Source organism: Lepisosteus platostomus, chromosome 9 (genome assembly GCF_059453375.1).
Source record: "Lepisosteus platostomus isolate fLepPlt1 chromosome 9, fLepPlt1.hap1, whole genome shotgun sequence".
Lineage (NCBI taxonomy): Eukaryota > Metazoa > Chordata > Actinopteri > Semionotiformes > Lepisosteidae > Lepisosteus > Lepisosteus platostomus.
This window is the reverse complement of record NC_142619.1, coordinates 39,966,139-39,985,547: the sequence shown is the minus strand read 5'-3', so window position 1 is coordinate 39,985,547 and position 19,409 is coordinate 39,966,139. Positions and strand designations below refer to the sequence as shown.

Below are 19,409 nucleotides of genomic sequence, written 5' to 3'. Positions count from 1 at the left end.
GTTTTGGTACATTCACTAGACTGAAGGAAGGAGAATATTTTGCCAAAGTCATTCTAAGAAAGCAATGAATTAAAGAGTTTCCTTGATGGCAGAATACAGGAATTATAAAACTATTCTATATGGTTACAAACCCAAAATTCCTCCTTCGATATATTGTGATGCCACATTTTTAACTAACACGCTTCATAACAAAAACCACAAATCCCTTAAAATTCTTTTTACACTTTATTTTTATTTTGAATTCTGAGGTGTTACATGTGAAATCAAAGAAGACTCGTGGATCACAATCTTCATTAAGGAAAATCAGGATGACAGAAAACATCACTTGTCCCTTGAAAAGTAATCTTCCTTAATCCTTAATTTCCCTTAATGTCATTCAGTTTTTAACCTCTTAAACCTTAAAAAAGTAAAATGGACAGATTTAGTCTGAAAGATAAAAAAATATCATCAACTGTATCTTTATTAACAACACAACAATTCAAAGAAGTCAAAGAAGTTTTCAATTCATTGCAAAGTTACAACCTAAAAGTCTACAACTGCAGCAGCGTTTCTATAGCTTTTAATACTACAGTGGCTTCTTAAAATACATTATTAGATTTCACCTAGAATGAAAGGCACTTAAGCAATATGACCAGTACTATTCCAAAAGTAAACAATCAAAATCTGACACAATTCTTAATTAAGAGACTAAGTGATCAGTGAAACTTAAACTTAGTCTAATGAAGACTGATTTAGAGTTTTTTTTCCATTTCTTGGTAAATGATAATAAAATTTAGAGTTTTTGAAGGCATTACCAAAAAGATGAATTAAATTACATTTTCTATAGCAACTAATACACAGATATTATGTGGAAGTACACTTAGCCTCTTTTCAGCATTTCATGTTTGATGACTAAAGCCTTTAAACCTTGAGGTGTGTGATTGTTAGGTGTGGTTTCACTGGCAAGTGTATGTATAACAATATAAGTCCAGAGTCAGCTTCAAGCTCTTGCATAAAATAAATGTGGTGACATACCTCCTGCCCTCTAGAGGATTACAGATTGGATAACAGTCAGCACAAAGCATAAATTGAGATATGTATGATACTGTACGTTATTATCAGAGAAAGAAACAGAAAGATGTGCGAAGGTCAAAGCTGGAATGCTAGATCAGCTTCTCATTGAGATAATTTGGTATTTTAATCTGTAATGTTATTTTATCACTTTTCACTGAGCAATCTTATGTGTCTGTTGAAAACGTGGCTTTTCTGCTCTGTTCCTTTTCTTTTATGGTTGCATTACCCGAGAAAAAGACTCTCAATGCATCCCTACGAGCAACAATATTGTGTAACTGTTCCACATCAAGCACCGATAGTACATTGTATATTTAAGAAAAGAAAATGTATACTTTGTGAGTTTAAGACTTCTATGTTTTTTTTCGTTACTTAAAGAAAACCAAAATAATTAAATTGAAATAGAATTCCATAAATAAATGTTACTTTTTTTTCCTTACCTCTTTTTTTGTTTTTAAGGACACACAGTGAAATTGTGCATGCCAGGAATATCACAAGTCCAATGCCAATTAAGGTAATCTCCACTGTTTCCAGAAGCTCCATTCGAGAAGTCAAGGACGCTTTGAATTCCTCAGCTGCTGCGTCATCAAGTGCTGCCGTCTGTTATTTGGCAAAAAAATATGTTATTTTTACAGATGTCACCAACAGGCTTTGTTTTTCATCTGTTTCTTTGGAGGTATGCCTACCAGCTCAAAACACATTTTAGATACTGCAAAATGTTTGCCATCTCTTTTGTGTTTCCAATTTAAGCGAAAACCAATAATACTATTTTAATTAATAATAGAAAAACCTACTCACCTCATTAAGCCAGACCACAGGGAAAAAAATATTATCCTTAATTTTTGACAACACTCTGCAAAGAAAGTAACAATATCAAAGCAAATGGGGGAAAAACTTAAAAACACTGTTTGTGTTATAGCACTGTTTGTGTCATAAGGATTAACACCCAGTTTACTGTTTATCCCAGTTTCATGTCCACATACAGACTTATTCAAGGAGATGATGGGATTTCCATATGATGACACATGAAATATTATTTAGCTACAAAACAGGGTTCCTTATGTGAAATATATTTTGCACCTTCTGTCAATACTAATCATGAGAGAACATTACAGCAAATGTGAAGCAGAAGTGAAGATAATGGAAAAGCTGAAAATATGAATCTCAGTGATGCAGAGATGACCCCTTATACTAAATTTGAGTTTGTGACTGTATTTCACATTACTTACTTTTCATGATACCTAGCCATTCTAACAAATTCTAGCTTTCTTTTAGATGTCTTGTAGCTAAACAACACAATATGAAGTGTGATGCTGGCACATCTCAAATTGTATGTCCCAATAAATATATTGCTTCAAGAGATATCACAGAAACAGCATACATCCTTAGAATCTATTTAAAATTTCAAGTAGTTTACGTTGATCAACTGAAATCATCTACTAACATTATTAATGTTATTATTATTACATTATTAATAATAATTGAAAAATGCATTAAGAAATAAATTACACAGCATTTATCTGAAAAATGTGTTTAGGATAAACCAATACTGGAGGAAACATTTAGCAACTTACTCTATTTTCTGTGATGGTCCAATCATTAAATTGATCTGCAGTCTTTTGGCAAATCTCATGGAGAAGCCAGTAAACTTACAAAACAGAAAAGAAGGAACCACAGAACCATGAATGTGCAAGATTTAAAAAGATCTTATTGCAGTCAGGCAAATATGTGCTTTGAGCTTTGTCATGTACTATAGATACCTTATAATACTGCATATGCCAGTAAATAACCTCAAACTGTGGCTGTGACACTGTCTGATACACTCTATGTAACTCATTATGTATAAGAGTTATGATACGTTAAATGACAATACCTGTTGATAACATTTTTACATGTTTTTAAGTATTTTAGCATGTTGTCCTAACGCTTTACTAATGTGTTTTGAATCCATAAACCATTTATTTTATCTTTGTGAGTGGGTTTGTTTTTGTTGATCTTGTAATCAGACAGACTATGAAGATATTCTGCTCTACAGAATAAGTTATAGAATGAAATCCACTTATTGTTACTGTTGACCTTAAGCCTTGTGCATATTTAACTCATTTTGTTGTTTCTATGGACTCTAATAAAATGCGCTGTTTTGTTGCTGTTTTAAAACAACTGTAAGACTCCAAGGTGTAGTTCTGAAATGTTCAAATCTTACTCACAGGTTCTACATCCAAGTAAGTTGAATGGTGATCCTCATGTGGATTAATTCCAGTTATTGCCTCTCTCAGTATCTCACTACCATGTAGGAAATGTGGCAGTGAAATGTAGATTGGTATACCTAGAGAGGAAAAGTCATACAGCTGTCACAGCATTAATATTACAAAGCTAAAGCCATCATCCTTTCATGTCTACAAAAGATTAAAATAAAAGAATAAAAAATGTCAATTTTTGCAATAAAATTAGGTATTTGTGCTTAGTTGTGGTACAATGTAGGGAGTGTCCGGTGGGGGGGGCTGAGCCCCAGATTAAGGAAGATGCGTTGCCGTGGAAACCACACCTGACTTGCTTAAATGAATGAACGGCAGGTGTAGACATGGTTTACAGGAGGAAAGATTCAGCAGGACCTTGGCCTTGCTGTGGCTGCAGTGGTGAGAGAATAAATGCAGAGGCTCTGCTGTGAGAGAGCCGGGCTGAATCTTTCCCCCTTTAAACCACTTCTACACCTGCCATTCATTCACTTAAGCGTGTATGGTGTGGTTTCCACGGCAACACGTCTTCCTTAATCCGGGGCTCCGGCTCCTCCCCCCACACCAGACACTCCCTGCATTGTACCACAACGTTCATATAATTAATTATTAAACAAACATTCCAATGTTTAATGTTGGGACAGAGACTTACCGTTTTCTTATTCAATGTGAGCATTAAATGCTTCTTGTGGACTTTAGCCTGGGTATGTGTATATTTGTAAAAAGAGTAAAATCAAGAGTGAATATCAAACTGTAGTGTTTAACTAAAGCATTTCAGTCCTGTTTAGAACATATTCACAAAGCAGAGTAGGTTTACTGCTGCTGACACTCACCATCCTTGCATCGGCTAATGTCAAGGATTCCACCAAGAGTGCAATTATTTGTGGCAACGCGATCAGTGCAGTAGCATCTGTTGTCCAGATTGACAGCAGGAGCAGCAAACGTTTCGGGGGGGAGCGTATAACGATAGACGGTAATCCCCTTCAGGTTCTGACTACTTTCAAACTCAGCATAAACCGATCTGTAAGTGTAGAGCAGGAGACAAAAAAAGAAACATTTTTTAGTCATCTGATATTATAGTATATGGGAGGCTGTGTTTTTTTTTTAATCTTCCATTCAACTCATCCACCCCTGATCAGAAAACTGTTTATTCACGGTAACTGCCATGGCACCCAGAGCCTATTGCTGAAGCATTCCGCCTGCCCATTACACAAAACACGTACAGGGACACTTTATTGACATTCGTCAACTTTTTCATCATGTAGTTCAAGTAGGTAGCTGCTTCGGCATGTGTAGTCTGCAAAGGAACAAGTAAAAAATTATTCCATGTTGAAAAGAGGAGAAAAGAAACCCATTTCAGTTGTGGAGCCTTCTTCAGGCTTCTTCTTCACTCCTGAAGAAGGCTCCACAGCTGAAGCGCTGTGTTTCTTTTCTTCTCTTTCAGCATGGAATAAACCTTTACTTGTTCCTTTGCAACTTATTCATCATGTCATAGGGAAGGAAAGAGGAACAGAGCACCTGGAGAAAACCCAAGCAAACACTATTAGGAACAGGAACTCATGAACATAAAACAAATCAAAAACATAAGCCTTGCATTACTTTCATTATTATATGTATGAAAGGATAATCTAACAAAAAATGTTAAATATAATTTTAAATGCACAATGCCCACATTTATTCATAACCTACCAATCAGTATTTTGAAAACCCTTTGTTCTTGGACTTCTCTTTGGGTATATTTGACACTTCCTCTGTAAAGAACTTCTCAATCTGTGCTATGGTGGTTTATACCATAAATATTCTACTAGAGACTGATAGCAAATAAAAAACATTGTTCATACAATTTTATCCATTTAAAAACATAAGAAAGGTTATAAATTAGATGTAGTGTAACTATTTGACCCATCCAGCCTATTTGGTACATTGAATTGACCCAAGGACCTCATCCAACAATACTTGACAGATAAGAACTAATAGTACTAACATAAAAAAGAAAGAATGTTATTGCTTTTGACAACAGGTTGCCTAGCTTGTTCCATAGTCCCACGATCCTTTGCATAAAGAAGTGCTACAGTATATTCTCCATTTTAAATGTACTTCCATGTAATTTGCACTTGTATTCTCTAAATTTTGTTTTACCACTAGTTCTAAAGAGCTTGACTGGAGTGACTTTGTCAAAGTCTTTGAGGATTTTGAATTCTTGAATTAAGCCCTCTTGTCATCTTCTTTATTGTTAAGAAGGTTCAGTTCAGTTCAACTTGTCTGCTTAAGACATGTTTTCATTATCCAGAGTTAGAATTAGTTCCTCTTCTCTGGACAAATTCAAGAGGAGCTATAGATCGTTTGTACTGAGGTGACCAAAAATGTAAACCTATAAATTAAGTCTTACTGCTTTGTACAGATTTTACATACTATTAATTTATTTTCTACACTTTTAACTTTATAGCCTAACGTTGTTTACCATTTGTTGCTCAGACTTTTTCTAAAACATATAAATGATGTCTCAACTCAAGTACCTTTTTCATAAGTTGCCTTTTCAAACTCAGTCTTATCAATTTTATATTTATAATTTAAATTTTGCTACATGCACAACATGCAATCTTATACATTAAATGTCCTCATCCAAGTATTTGCCAAGCCTTGAACTCCATTTTCTGCTTCCACTAAAACAAATAGATAGTCTTCCTATTTTGGTATCTATATACAGTATACTGTATAACATAATAATATAACCCCATTTTATCTTACCCCTCAACATCTTCCACCACTTATTTTTACTCTCTGTTTTCTATCCATTAACCAATTCTCAATCCAATTACAGTGTATGTCCATTTCCCCAAATGTTAACTGTGAGATCTGCTACACTGCCAAGGAGGCCACAGAGACCAGGAGAATGAATACAATCGCAGAATCTGTTAGAAGCAAGCAAGCTGGCAGGTGAAAGTGAAACTCAAGGTTTCACATGAAACTGGAGCCAAGGACCAACAGGCAGAAATTGCTGTAAGAGGAGCCAAAACAAATATCAGGTAGAGTCCTGAGAAGAATCATGGAACAGGTAGGATTCAAAGCACAGGGATCAGTCCAGGTTGTTGGACAGATAGGGTGGTAAATCCTAAAGCCTTGGTCAAAAAACAAAAAGATTTAAAGCCAGAAAATAGTTCTAGAGAGCATGAAAAGACACAAAGACTCAAGAGATAGAAAAGCGATGAAGATGACTGAGCATTGTCAAAGCAAGGATTAAATATCCAATAGAATAAGGTAAGTGCCAGATTAATTGTGCTTAGGTGGTATTGATCATTTTCTAGGTCTCATCATCACGGCACTTGATGAAATGGAAATCGATAGATGGAGTTCTAGAGGAGCAGCGGGGGGTGCTCCACCCCTTCCTCTACCATTCAATTATCTTTCCTATTTAAACCCTAACCCGGCTAACACACACGTCTTTTGAATTCCTTCCTCTTCCCTCCTCCTCATCATTCTTTCATGTTGCCTTTGCATCCAGGTTCTCTCTGGGGGATAGGTGAAGCTCACTTCCCGGACCTCAGGATGGCAGCACCACCTTGACCCTTTCTGGGGAGGTTTTTTAAGTCCAAGCCAGAGGGGACCCCTGGCCACATTATTCTCGGGATCTCTTACTTACTAATTCTCATTCCCCCAGTCCCCTGAGGTTTTATCCCAGTTGCGAGGCAACACCTCAAAGCGACTCTCAGTGAGTCAGGGCATTTCTTTCGCTTCCTTCCCTAGCAGCTTTCTATTCATTCTCAACCCCTCTAGCAGCACCTCTTAAGTGATTCCTCCAGTCAGGGGTTCTTTCTCTTCCCCCTTGAGGGATTCGTTCCCAGTCGTGAGACAGCACCTCTCATGCAGCTCTCAGCGAGTCAATGGGCTATTTCCTCCTTTCTATCCCCTGAGGGCAGCGCCTGGTCATGAGGCAACGCCTCTCAAGCGATTACTCCTCAAGTCAGGGGTGTTCATGTTTTTATGCCCCGGAGATGCCGAGTCAGCCAACCCAGTCAGCCATTTGGGTTCCCCCATGCGGTCCGGGTGCTCTTTTCTCTACTTTACTAACCCCTGCTTCTCCCCTTGAATTATCCGTCCAAGTGTAGACTCAGGTGCGCATTGCTGCAGAGATATACAAGAGCGACACAGCATTTTCACGGACACCATTATCTCATTTACTGTCTGTAAATTGAAAATATTTTTTTATGAAGGAGATTTTAAAAATCCTTTTGAAACTAAAAACAACTTCATATGCTACCTGTGAGTCCATTACAAAATGTGTCACGTTCAAAGAAGTCTAAAAAGTCTGAGTTTGGTCATAGAGCTTGATGTAGATTTTGTATTGCTATCCAATACTGAAGTCCATTTGCACACAAGCGTGAGCTTTAAGTTAGAGGGCACCAGTTATTTTGTTGAAATGTCTTTGTAAGCTTTGGAATTCCTTTGTCCTTAGGTTATAAATAGGACACAAGCACAAGAAGACAAAAATAACCTTAAGCAATTTGTAATTCATTAATATTTTTCTCAGGAGTTTATTTTAGCATGAAATTTACTTTTTATGCTAATCATATTTCAACACATATTGAAACAATTTGTGTTTCGTCAAGATATTTTATGTTTCATCATAGACTATTTTATTTTGGATCCAATTAATTCCTGTTTGGTAAATTCATATCTTTCTTTTAATATTGCTATGGCACTCTGCAGCAAACGTTTGTATGAGGTCTTGAACTGTAGTCTTGTTGGCTGTCTCGTACAACAATCTTGTAGATTATCCATATCCTGATGTTTTTCACCCATTTTTGCATTCCACACATTGGTCAGGTGACTGAGAACAGCTTGTTATTCCCAAGTGCTCTCTGGGAAATCGCCATCTTGTCAAAACCAGCTGCATTCTTACAGTATGTTTTTTTTTGTCTATGGGCACTAGCTGGTATTCATGACATAATTATCTTGTTTGGATTTAAGAGGGCTTCTGATTACTTTTGTTAAAGTTCTGTGTCATTCATGCACATAAAAATAAATGAGGTAACTAATCAACTTTTCATTTAATTAATGCAACCTCTCTGAGGTCAATCTCATCATCATTCTCTCATCACAAACATCTGGCAGTAAAGAAAAACAAAAATAGTAGCAATTAAACTGTTCTATAACAAATTTAAAAGATTAGTATCATTTTTAAAAAGAAAAGTTACATTAAAAAATCTATTCAAAATGTTCTTTTTAATAATTATGAACTGATAGGTGATGCTAATTCAGCAAGTATTGTTTATAAATTGTATTTCTTACCTACAAATATCTGAAGAAAAAAAGTACAATGGTTTCTTTTTGTCAATGAAAGGGGCGAATGATGATCCATCTGTGAAATCATGTAAAAGAATAGTAATTCATTTTAATGGTTTATTATGAGATTACTAAGAGGTTTTTTATTGTTTTAGTATTATGTATACATCCAACCATTTTATAACTGTTTTATCCAATACAGGGTCATGAAGTAGCAGAGCAACTTCAAACAATGGAAACAAGACAGGATATACCCTGGACGGGATATCACAGGAAACACAGTGACCAAACACACCTTTTTAATCTTATGTCTTTGGACACTGGGAGGAAACCAGACCACCCAGAGGAAAGCCATGCAAACACGGGGAGAATATACAAATCCCACACAGATAGAAACCCAATAACTGAACCCATGGTCACAGCACTGTGAGGAAGCAATGCTACCCAGTGCTACCCAATGCTACCTTGCCACTCATTATCCAACGGTGTCTTAAAAATATTTCCTATTTTGTTGAATTACAAGTAATGAACATGTCTTTAAAGTGAATGTTTTAATCAAATGTTGAATGCTCAAACTGAGTATTATAAGTGGTGAAAGAAAATATTGGATTGGAAAACGAAAATATGCAAATTGCAAAATAATCCCCCCCCCCCCCCCGCTATTAAATTAATTCAAGCGTACAAACTTGATTTATAGAGTCACACAATTAGCTGAATGACCACTGTTTGAATCTTATACTTGGTAAGACTATGTCAAGCCTACAATAATTTGATACATCTGTAAACTTAAAATGCAGCTATCAGTTTAAGCTTGGTTATAGTAAATCATATAACACCTTTTAAAGGCTTACTCACCTGTGCCATTAACCATGTCACAATAAGTATCATTCCAGTAAGATAAATGTCTGTAACACACAGATTAATACGACATTATTTTGACAAGTGTCTGAATTTCAAATAGAACTATTGCAATTAACCGAGAATCTACTGTAATGTAATGTCACGATCGGAATCCCTCCTCTTAACAGCGCTCCGACCCTTTCGTATTTTAGTTAATTATGTGCACCTGCCACCTGTTCTGTGTCTCCTTATTTAAGCCTGGCGTTCTCGCTATTCCTGGCTCAGCACTGGGAGAGGGACGCCCAGAAGCCAGCCTCCCAGTGGGTCCAGGAGAGACCCGACAGCATAGGCTTCATCACGACCAGTCCGGGGCTCAGAGTGCCTGGCCTCATTACCTTCGTTTTATTCCCTGTCCCTTTTCCGGATCCTGTTCCAGATTTTAACTGTTTGTCTAGTCTCGGCTGGATCCCCCAGTTTTGGACTTTGGACTGCGCCCTGGATTCCCCCTTTTGGACTGTCTGGATCTCTTTGCTCTTGCCACACTCCCCGAGCACCAGATCATCATGCCCCCTGTCTGTTAACCCCTCCTGATCATCTTTGTCTCCTCCCCCGATGTCCTGCTTCACTTACTTCAGGATTATACCGTCTGCATAGGGTCCTGAACTACGCATCGTAGGAGCCTGGACCAGCTCCCGTTAAATGCAACATACATACAGAGTTATGAGCAAAATAAAATGGGTAAATTTGCATCATTATTTTATTAATAATTTCACACTACTTATATCATATATACTTTTTGATGTATATCACAAATATGCCTAATAATATGCACTTATAAGAGTACATACTGTATAATAATAGGTTGGCACTTTTAGTATTGTGTGGGTTTTTTTACCTTTCACCTTTCCATCTGTCAATCATTGCTGTTTTTCTGATGTCATCTTTTCCAGTAAAAACAGTATAATATCCATCAAAAGTGCCATTATACTGAAAAAAACAAATATTACACATGTATCCAGACTGAAAGATTTAACAGTTTATAACACTTCTCAATTAAAAATTTATTAATAAGACTAAAATATGTGTTAAATTTGTGTACTCAAAGGTTTAAATATTTGTACAACAATATGATTTCTTGGAATTTAACATTTTATATGGTCCATTGCATGGGTTAGCTACCATAAGTAAAAGGAAATGTCCTGACATTTAAAAAAATATATATTTTGTTTTACTTACAGGAACAAATAGACCTGTCATTTTGTTTTGCAATAGTGGATCTCTATAACCCCAGAGAATTTCCTGTACAGTCCTATTCTGGAAAAGTGAAGAGTTTGTATTTTTAATCAATTGGTTAAGCATAGAATGTGTCCAAGGAGGGAAAAGAGAGAAAGCACCCTGCAAAAAAAATATAGAAACATTTTGAGATGTGTAAAAATGGCATTGTGATTTTTACAACTATTATTAGTGAGTTAGCCACCCTGTCCTATTCAAGGAAACAGTGAAGGGAGTAGTATGGAGACAAAGTAAATGACATCTTTTAACTTCAGATAACTGAAAATGATAAGTAAAGGATTTTAAAATGAAAAAAAATACTCCATGTTTATCTTTAAAAGTTAATTTGAGACTATTGTATCAAAACGCCCTTACATGTTCAATTACCTCACAAGGTAATTAAATATCGGTATCAAGATAGTAATAATTTAACAAAAAACAATGTTCCTTCAGTTTTAGGAAAACCCTGTTCTTTGTCAAAGTGTTCAGGAAGCTGGGACCAGATGGGAACCCTAACTACATAGTTTTCAGGTAATTTATTTTCATTCTAAAACACATACAGTAAATGTTTATAACAGGTCTCAGTGCAGGCAGCATCAGGTAAGCAATCGCACAGTAATGGTCCAAAACAACTCACAAAACAGGAAAAAAAAAATTACAGTCATATATTTTTAAACCTATTACAAACAATATAGAGGAATGGCTCTTTAACCATTATTAACTAACAACCACATAAACAAATTTTATAGCTGGAGGTGAGTTCCACAATCGACTGATTGGCTGTACATGAAAAGCACTGGAATGTTTCCAGTCTTTTGCTGGTCAATCAATCTATCCCCATCAATGGGAGTCTAACACACCAACTCAGCTGCATCTAATTAAGGCCTGGTAGCGTCTGGTCTGATTTTGTTTGCCTTAAACATACCAAATGCAGTTTCTAATTATTGCAACCTCTTGTAAAATTATTTAATGTGAAACTTAAATAAATGTAGCTACCGTTACATGAATGTGAAATGTTTTTACACTGGTAACAATAATTAATTATTTTTCCTTGATGTTTACATAATTTTAAGTAAGGGTATTTTGGAGGCAGTAAAGGTACTATCATATTTGCCATTAAATTAAAGCCTGGAAACAAAATATTAAGCTTTTGTTTAATATTAAGACTGCATGACAGTCTTTCAAAAAAGGTGAGATTTATCTTCGTTTATATTGAATAGACCAGTGTATACTGAAAATATTCCTGAAATATGTTAATACATATTAACTGAGAAAAAAATATGTAACCATTGTAGAGTTCAGTGTCACCTAAACATTGTTATAGACCACCCTAGAAATGTCAGTCCATATTCAAAATATCAGCATCAAGATTTTATTTTATTCTTTATTCTTTATTATTTATAACTTAATTGTATTCTACTAGTCTGTATTACAACTTGCCAAACCTTTACGTCAGTTTCCGTCAGTAATATATTATACTACAGTATAATATTTAATATTATACTGTAGTATAATACAGTATATATAATATATAATATTGATTCAAGTATTTGAATCACTGTATTTGAATTATTTATAACTTAATTGTATTCTACTAGTCTGTATTACAACTTGCCAAACCTTTACGTCAGTTTCCGTCAGTAATATATTATACTACAGTATAATATTTAATATTATACTGTAGTATAATACAGTATATATAATATATAATATTGATTCAAGTATTTGAATCACTGTAGTATATAATAATATACTACAGTGATTCAAATACTTCATTGCTTTGGGCAACACTTGTATGAAAGAATAGCTGACATAGGAAATTTTCAGTGACTCTTGGGCTTGACATAGACATCTTTAAGGAAGGCTTTCCGTTATGGTTGTAATTCTCTGGCATAGCCATGTGTCTTTCAAACAAAAGGCAAGCATACAGTGTTTTTCAACACTGAAATACAGTATGTCAAAAATGATGAACAGCTTCCACAATATGATTAGGAATGTTTTTCACTAAACAGATCAATTACATTATTTTTTTGAATAATAATGTAAGAAGCATTACAGATTTATGTTGTCAGTATAAATATAGATATAATCAACCCAAAGTAAATTATTATTTCTTTGCAGAACTATAATACAACTTACTGCAACTGCCAAATTAAGAGACGTGACGTTATCAGCTTCAGATCCTATAGACATACTTGGCTCAAATATAGCACCATATGGTAGGAGAAAAGAAATGGTATTGTTACTGTTTGCTGTTATGTTTTCTTTTGGCTGGTAACGGGTCCTAGAAAAAGAGAGATAAATTGAATGTTCCAGTTAGACAAAAACAATATAAAAACCCATCTCATAATGCATTGTGCATTAGTCAATATTTCTGCATTATATAATTCACAAGGTATAATACCATAAAAAGTAAATAATAAATAAATATTTCACCTATATGTATATGGTCCTTTTTCAACAACAACAGGTTTTGCTCCATGTTCAATTATTTCAAAGGGATTCTTTACATCAAAAAACCAAAACTGTCTGTATATGGCACCTCCTGTTTGTACCCAGTTCTCATATGCAACGGTTCCATTTTCAATTACAGCTTCCTTTGAAGACAAAAATAGGTATATTAGTTAACAGTTAGATTATACATGTGTAAAAGCTATAGATGTGCAGGAATTATTGGCAAAAATACAATAAATAGAAAAGCAATCACATACAGTTCACATTCAAATCTGAGTATTTGTGTTAAGTGTATCTGTAAAACAAAAATAAACAATACCCAAAATATTGAAAAGTTTTACAGAAAGACAAAACTTAGGAACACAAAGTTTACTCACTAGAAGAGTCTATTCAGTCATGAGGCTGAATACTCATTATGGTATGTAAACTTGTGTTACACCTCCCCTTCTTCTATCTTTCCTGGTACTCCAGATTTGTTTGGAGAGGAATTAATGTCACATTTATTTACACTGCTTTTGATTGGTTATGTTTCCCTGATTCCCATTATTAGATGCTGTTTATACCAATGTTGTTTCTGTTGACATGGATAATAAAAACTGGGTTTCCACCTGTCTTAGCTAGGAGTCTGTCAGTTGTATGGATGATATCAGTCACCTTTGCATTATCGTCTCCTAGATTTGTTGCACATCTCAGTTAGAGTTGCTCCTGAGAATAGAGTCTTTGAAAACTTCCTGACCTCTAGTATAGTTGGTAGTTCTGGGAGTAGCTGTCGTCGATACCAGTGTTTGAATTTGAGGGTCAGTGATGGTGTTGTCCTGAATGCTGCTGCTTTGAGTTTCCACATCCTGATTCTAGTCCTTGAAGGACTTCAGATTTGATAGACATGTGATGTTGGATGATATTGTTAGGACAGACTGTTAAATTTTATTTCCCTTCACCACCTGAAACCAGCTTCTCTCAAATTCTCTATTTTGTTAGTCTGAAAATTCAGAGTTCTTATCTTGCTGAATGTTGGTTTGAGCCATTATTTAATGTCTTGGAGCTTCTGGAGTCTTGGAGTTTCTGTTAATTCCTTTTCCAGCACTTCCATAAGCAAAAACTGGATTTTGTGGCAGTTCGCCTGATATAGACTGGTTGTTGGATTTCCTCCAGGGTTTTCCATATGTTGCACAAGCTGCAGATCACAGACTTTAAAAAAATCTTTTTTTGAAGTATTACATGTGTAATGTTTGTTTTCATTGTGACTGTTTAACATTTTCTTTAAGTATAATTGAAAGAATATCATCAGCCTCTAAAGATTTGCAAATCTTAGGTGCCTATAATACTATATATCTTCCTCTGCAAAGCTATTAATTAATGGATAACTTTGTTCCTAAGCCTGAGGCATTTTGTTGATTTCTTTCTTGGTAAACAATACATTTTAGCCCTAAGACACTTAACTTAAAAAACAACTCACAACATGCTGTCATACACAGTTTCATACTAGATGTTTCTTTATGCAAACTGTCACCTTTTAACTTGACAGTATTGTGCAAAATCAAGAAAACCATTACAATGCATCACAAAGACTATTGAATTTGATTTTCTTAAAATTTTCAGAACAGATTTTGTCATACATTTTTAAACCTAACCAGACAATTTTTAATAGCTATAAAACACCAGGTAGAATTTTTTATTGATAGCTTTCTTCAGAGTTTACACAAAGAAAACCTAGAGATTTAGTTCTATGGCGACCTCACATGACTTACTCTGCTGAACAAAAATATAATTTTAGTCAAACACCCATGATAGGAATACCAATAGTGCAGTTTAGCAGTTATTTAACCTTTCTTTAAATCTCCATAGTGTTCCTTAATCTTGCTGTTCACTATGCAAATTAGCAACATACCTTTTCTATGGTTCCGTGAATAATAGAATTTCCAATTGGAATTAGAATCCCTCCAAGGACAGCTAGCAATCCACCGACAACAGCCCCAGCGATAAGGCCACATTGCTTGTTGCACATTCTAATTTAGTGTGGTTGCTGCCTAGTCCATGCGAGTGGTAGAAAGCATGAATATGAAAAGGAGCGAGGCTCACAATAGAGAAGACAATATACCAGTATCTTATGGTTAAAGGCCAATCTGTAAACAGGTAAAATGATTAAAAAGAGACTATCTCAAAAGTGAAAACACTACCATTCAACAGTTTAAAGGTTAACCACACAAGATTAAACTCTTGAGCTCACTGTATTCTAATGTGACAGAGAGATTGTATAAACCACACCCTGGTTTATAATAAGGAGGTTGTGAACAAGAACATTGATAGACAGGTCTAGGTCAAACTGACACACAACACAGCTGTAAGGTAAAGAGAAAATGCTCTTTTACTTACAGTACAAGGAAAATAACTACATTTCTTCGAACATAAACAAAAGCCTAAGATCTTTGAGATTCAAACTACACTTCTTCACCAGCCCTCTCTATAAGCTCAGCCAGGCAGCTTAACCGCTTTCCAGCTGCAATAGAAAGTCCCTCTTACAAAACTCACAAATGTCTTAGTTCCACCTGTTGCTTTGTCAGATTCTTCTGAAGTTATGTGTAGGTTTTAAATTCACTGAAATGATTAGAAATTGGAACAGTAAACCGCAAGAGAGCTTTGATGACTGTTAGGAATGAAACACAGTCATTTACAATCTCACACATGGATTCTACATATAAATCGATACAAAATCAAAACCTGCATAGCAAACCAACAAGAGTAATATAATATAGTTATGAATTGAGTAGCCATGATACACTGTAAATAGATAATTATACACTCATAGATTACAAAGCCTGGAATTAATAATGTCAGAATTAAAATATAATTACCATAATGTGTTATTGTATAACTCATAGGTCATATCAGTCTCATGCAGTTAATCACATTCCTAATCTCAAAGACAGAAAAATATACATTTACTAAACTCAAAGTTATAAAATGTGTGTTTGGAATAATATTTTAACTCTCAAGGTATATATCATAATGTGAATATAGAAGTTTTATACTCAAAGGTCCATTGACCTAATGTTTCTTGATGAGTGAGAACTTCCCACAGAAGAGAGAGTTGGGCTGTCCATGGTTCAGTTTTCCTCAGCTGGTCCTGTGCCAAGAATGTCCGAGCACAGAGGGAAGAGGGAGAGATCTTTCCTTAGTTTTCGCTGAAGAACAGCTCTCCAAGGAAGTAACCTTCTTGCTGAGCTGCAGTTTTTAAAACATTCTATGCATAGTTGTATGCTTGGGTCTGATAGCGAGTAAAATAGGTAGGAGAAATTCCGTTCAACCCAGCTATATTTGAATATGCTGAAATAACAACAGCTATATTTGAATATGCTGAGAAAGCTCAGCAGTAGTAGTGTCAGCAGTAGATCCAGTAGAAAGATACACTACATTGAACAACCTATGAATCAAAATGTTCTTGTGATTGGCATAAATTGGTTATTTGTTTTATATACCATGCAAATCTGATAATTTTCTAAAGGTCCTTTAACAGCTGTCAGATGGTAGCCAACAGACAAGCAGGCAAATAACTCTGGACTTTGTACAAACATCAGATGAATGTCTGATAAAAACAATAAATTTTATGAGCAGAGCTGATTTCCTGTAGCTTTGCAATCATGAGCTGAAGCGGAAAATAACGCATAATCAAATTCAATAGCCTTTAGCAGCAAAATAAATTCCACAGAAAAAAAACATGTGTTTGCAGGACCTATCCCCCTGTTACTTGAAAAAATGAACGAAATTCTTGGCTGAAAAGGAACAGATAAATGTTTATTCCATGCTGAAATGAAAAGAGACACAACATTTCGGCCATGGAGCCTTGTTCAGGTATCAGCCTTGACACCTGAACAAGACTTCACTGCCAAAATGTTGTGTCTCTTTTCTTTTCCTTTTTCCTGGTTTTTGTGCTGATGGAGGGCAGCAGTAAGTCTTAAAAAAATCCTATGATTTAGCTCTAGATTTTCCTACTTCATGTAGATTGTAAATTAAGGTGTAGTACATTGTATATTGACTCTTACATTGCATGTGCATTCTGTATGCATGGTACTAATGATTTAAATACTGTATTGTAACATAATTACAATAAAATTTAGATCCTTAAAATGCATTGTAACCTATGACCACAGTTTTCCAAATGTATAAAACTTCTTGATGTAAAATTATAATAATACTGGATGTTCTCATAAAGAAACTGTAAAACATATCAGGACACCTAGAAGAAAGAAAAGAGCAATGAATTTGCTTCTGACTAAGGTCTAGCAATGAATGATATCAGCCACCTCAGCTCCACGAGAGAGTATACAATTGCTGACTCATGGTCTTTAACTTACAGTATTTCTGAAAAGTGAGTCACCAACAACTAGCTCTTCTCTTTTTCTTATAAATTTTGGTTGTCACTGGTAGGGAATGATGGTATTGTGATTAGTGTCTGGGCTTCACTGTATGTAATCGTGACATCTTAGAAGTTGCTGCCTGTTACCAGGTCTGACAATGGAGCAAACGGTTTTGGTGATGTGTTGTTAACCAGAAGATTGCTGGATAGCCTTCTGATCCTCCTGCTGTCAGAGAGCTCTAGAGACAATTTCTGCCTGGAATGATCTCTCCTTAAATAATGATTTTGTAAGTCTGAACAGTAGAGGGCTGGTTCAAGACTTAAATTAAAGCTAACAACTTTGGACAAGCTGTAGTTTATTTGTTTCTCCGTACTACTGCTCAAACAATTTGGAGTGCATACCTTCATGAATGTGAGATTTGACAGATCCTCCATCTAATAATGCTCTATCAATCCTTGTAGCTCCAGCTTAAGTGTCTTTATTTTTTCAAGGTGAAACTGGATGTTGTGGCAGTCTAACTGCTGAAATCCCTGCTCTAAGACATTATTGCCCAACTCTGGTGCTCAAGTGCAGCTGCCCAGGAGGGTCTTTTCAAATCTCTTTAAGTCTCTTTAAATCCAGCCTCTTAATAACAAAGAAAGGCTTCAACTTGTCCAATTAAGTAAATAACTTTGATTAGGTAATAAACGCCTCTGGAGGAACAAAAGCCAGAAACCTTCTGGACCTCAGGGACTGGAGTTGTCAACTCTGGTCTAAGTCCAGCATTCAGAACCGTAGACCAGGGCTTCCCAGTTCTGTCCTTGGGCACCCACACACATGCTGGACCTCATTACGGCTGAGGTTTTTACTAAAATGAGTGCTCAGGAGCAGGAGAGCGGGTCCCCAAGACAAGGACTGGAAATCATTATTAAAGGCTATAGCCTTACCAACAGTATGTTAAGATTTCTGGTGATGAAAACCACTCAGCTCATTTTTTTCCCCAAAGTTTGGAACATAAAAATGGATATAAATGAGTTAATGGCATTCATCTTTTCTAAGTCATCTTTTTGCTAGTAGCTAAATTTCAAGGATCTCATCCAACTGTTCCTTGAAAGAAGCCACTGTATTGGCTTCAACAACAGGATAACATGTTTCATACCCCCACAACCCTTTGAGTAAAAAATGCCTCTTTTTGTCAGTTATTCAAATATACTTCCATCTTAATTTAATCTAAATTATACTTCTATCCAATAGTTTATCAGTTTATCCAGACAGTATGTACCATTAAGCAGACTCAGCATAGTGTATTTAATGACAGGTGATAAGATAACACTTTCCCAACATAACTTGCTCTGTATGTTCTGAAAGTCCCAGCCCTTAGAGATTATACTGCTAGGGTGCAATAGAAGGATAAACACATAGCTCTGTTCACTGGAACAGTTTGAGACAGGACAGGATTTGAAATTTGACTCAACTTAAAAAATATATTTTTTATTTTTAAACTAAATAGTCATTGAGGATTAGGTTTTATATATGATTTATTCTTCGCAAAAGCCTAAACAAAATTTATTGTTTAGAATCATATGAGTTACATAAATTAAAGTGTCATGTTTTTTGGTTGGTAGTGTTCACGCAAATAGACCTCCCACTTGTCTTCCACTAAAATGTACTTTATAAAGTGTTTTAATATTTCATAGAGACTCAGGTTATATCAGGGTAGAAGTGTGTATAACTTGGAAACAACTACAAACCCAAACAAAGAATAGGTGGCTCATGAAACTCACAAATATAGCAAACTTTTCTGTACATACCTGCAAAAACTTATTCTAAAACAACCCCAATATACTGCCATCTTTTATATCCCACAAATTTATACCCGTGTGAGAATTATATCCTCCACCAAATTAACTAGTTAAACAATTTGCCATAGTGGGACTATACA

The 19,409-nt window shown here is 35.4% G+C and overlaps 1 protein-coding gene across 2 annotated transcripts; it reads right to left on the bottom strand.

Annotated features, from left to right (window-relative positions):
* Positions 1-215: 215 nt before the first annotated feature.
* cd36 (CD36 molecule (CD36 blood group)) lies at positions 216-15,307 on the bottom strand. Of its 2 annotated transcripts, none has more exons than XM_088645009.1 (13): positions 15,022-15,307; positions 13,116-13,276; positions 12,819-12,963; positions 10,644-10,802; positions 10,303-10,394; positions 9,423-9,472; positions 8,574-8,643; positions 4,118-4,305; positions 3,258-3,376; positions 2,625-2,698; positions 1,849-1,903; positions 1,491-1,650; positions 216-426 (listed from the first exon to the last, which is right to left on the bottom strand). In XM_088645009.1, the coding sequence occupies exons 1-13, from the start codon at positions 15,136-15,138 to the stop codon at positions 422-424; spliced, it is 1,395 nt and encodes a 464-aa protein (XP_088501135.1). In that variant the 5' UTR covers positions 15,139-15,307; the 3' UTR covers positions 216-421. The 2 variants fall into 2 exon arrangements, with proteins under 2 accessions (XP_088501135.1, XP_088501133.1); XM_088645007.1 differs by having other exon boundaries at positions 216-397; positions 15,022-15,306.
* Positions 15,308-19,409: the final 4,102 nt, after the last annotated feature.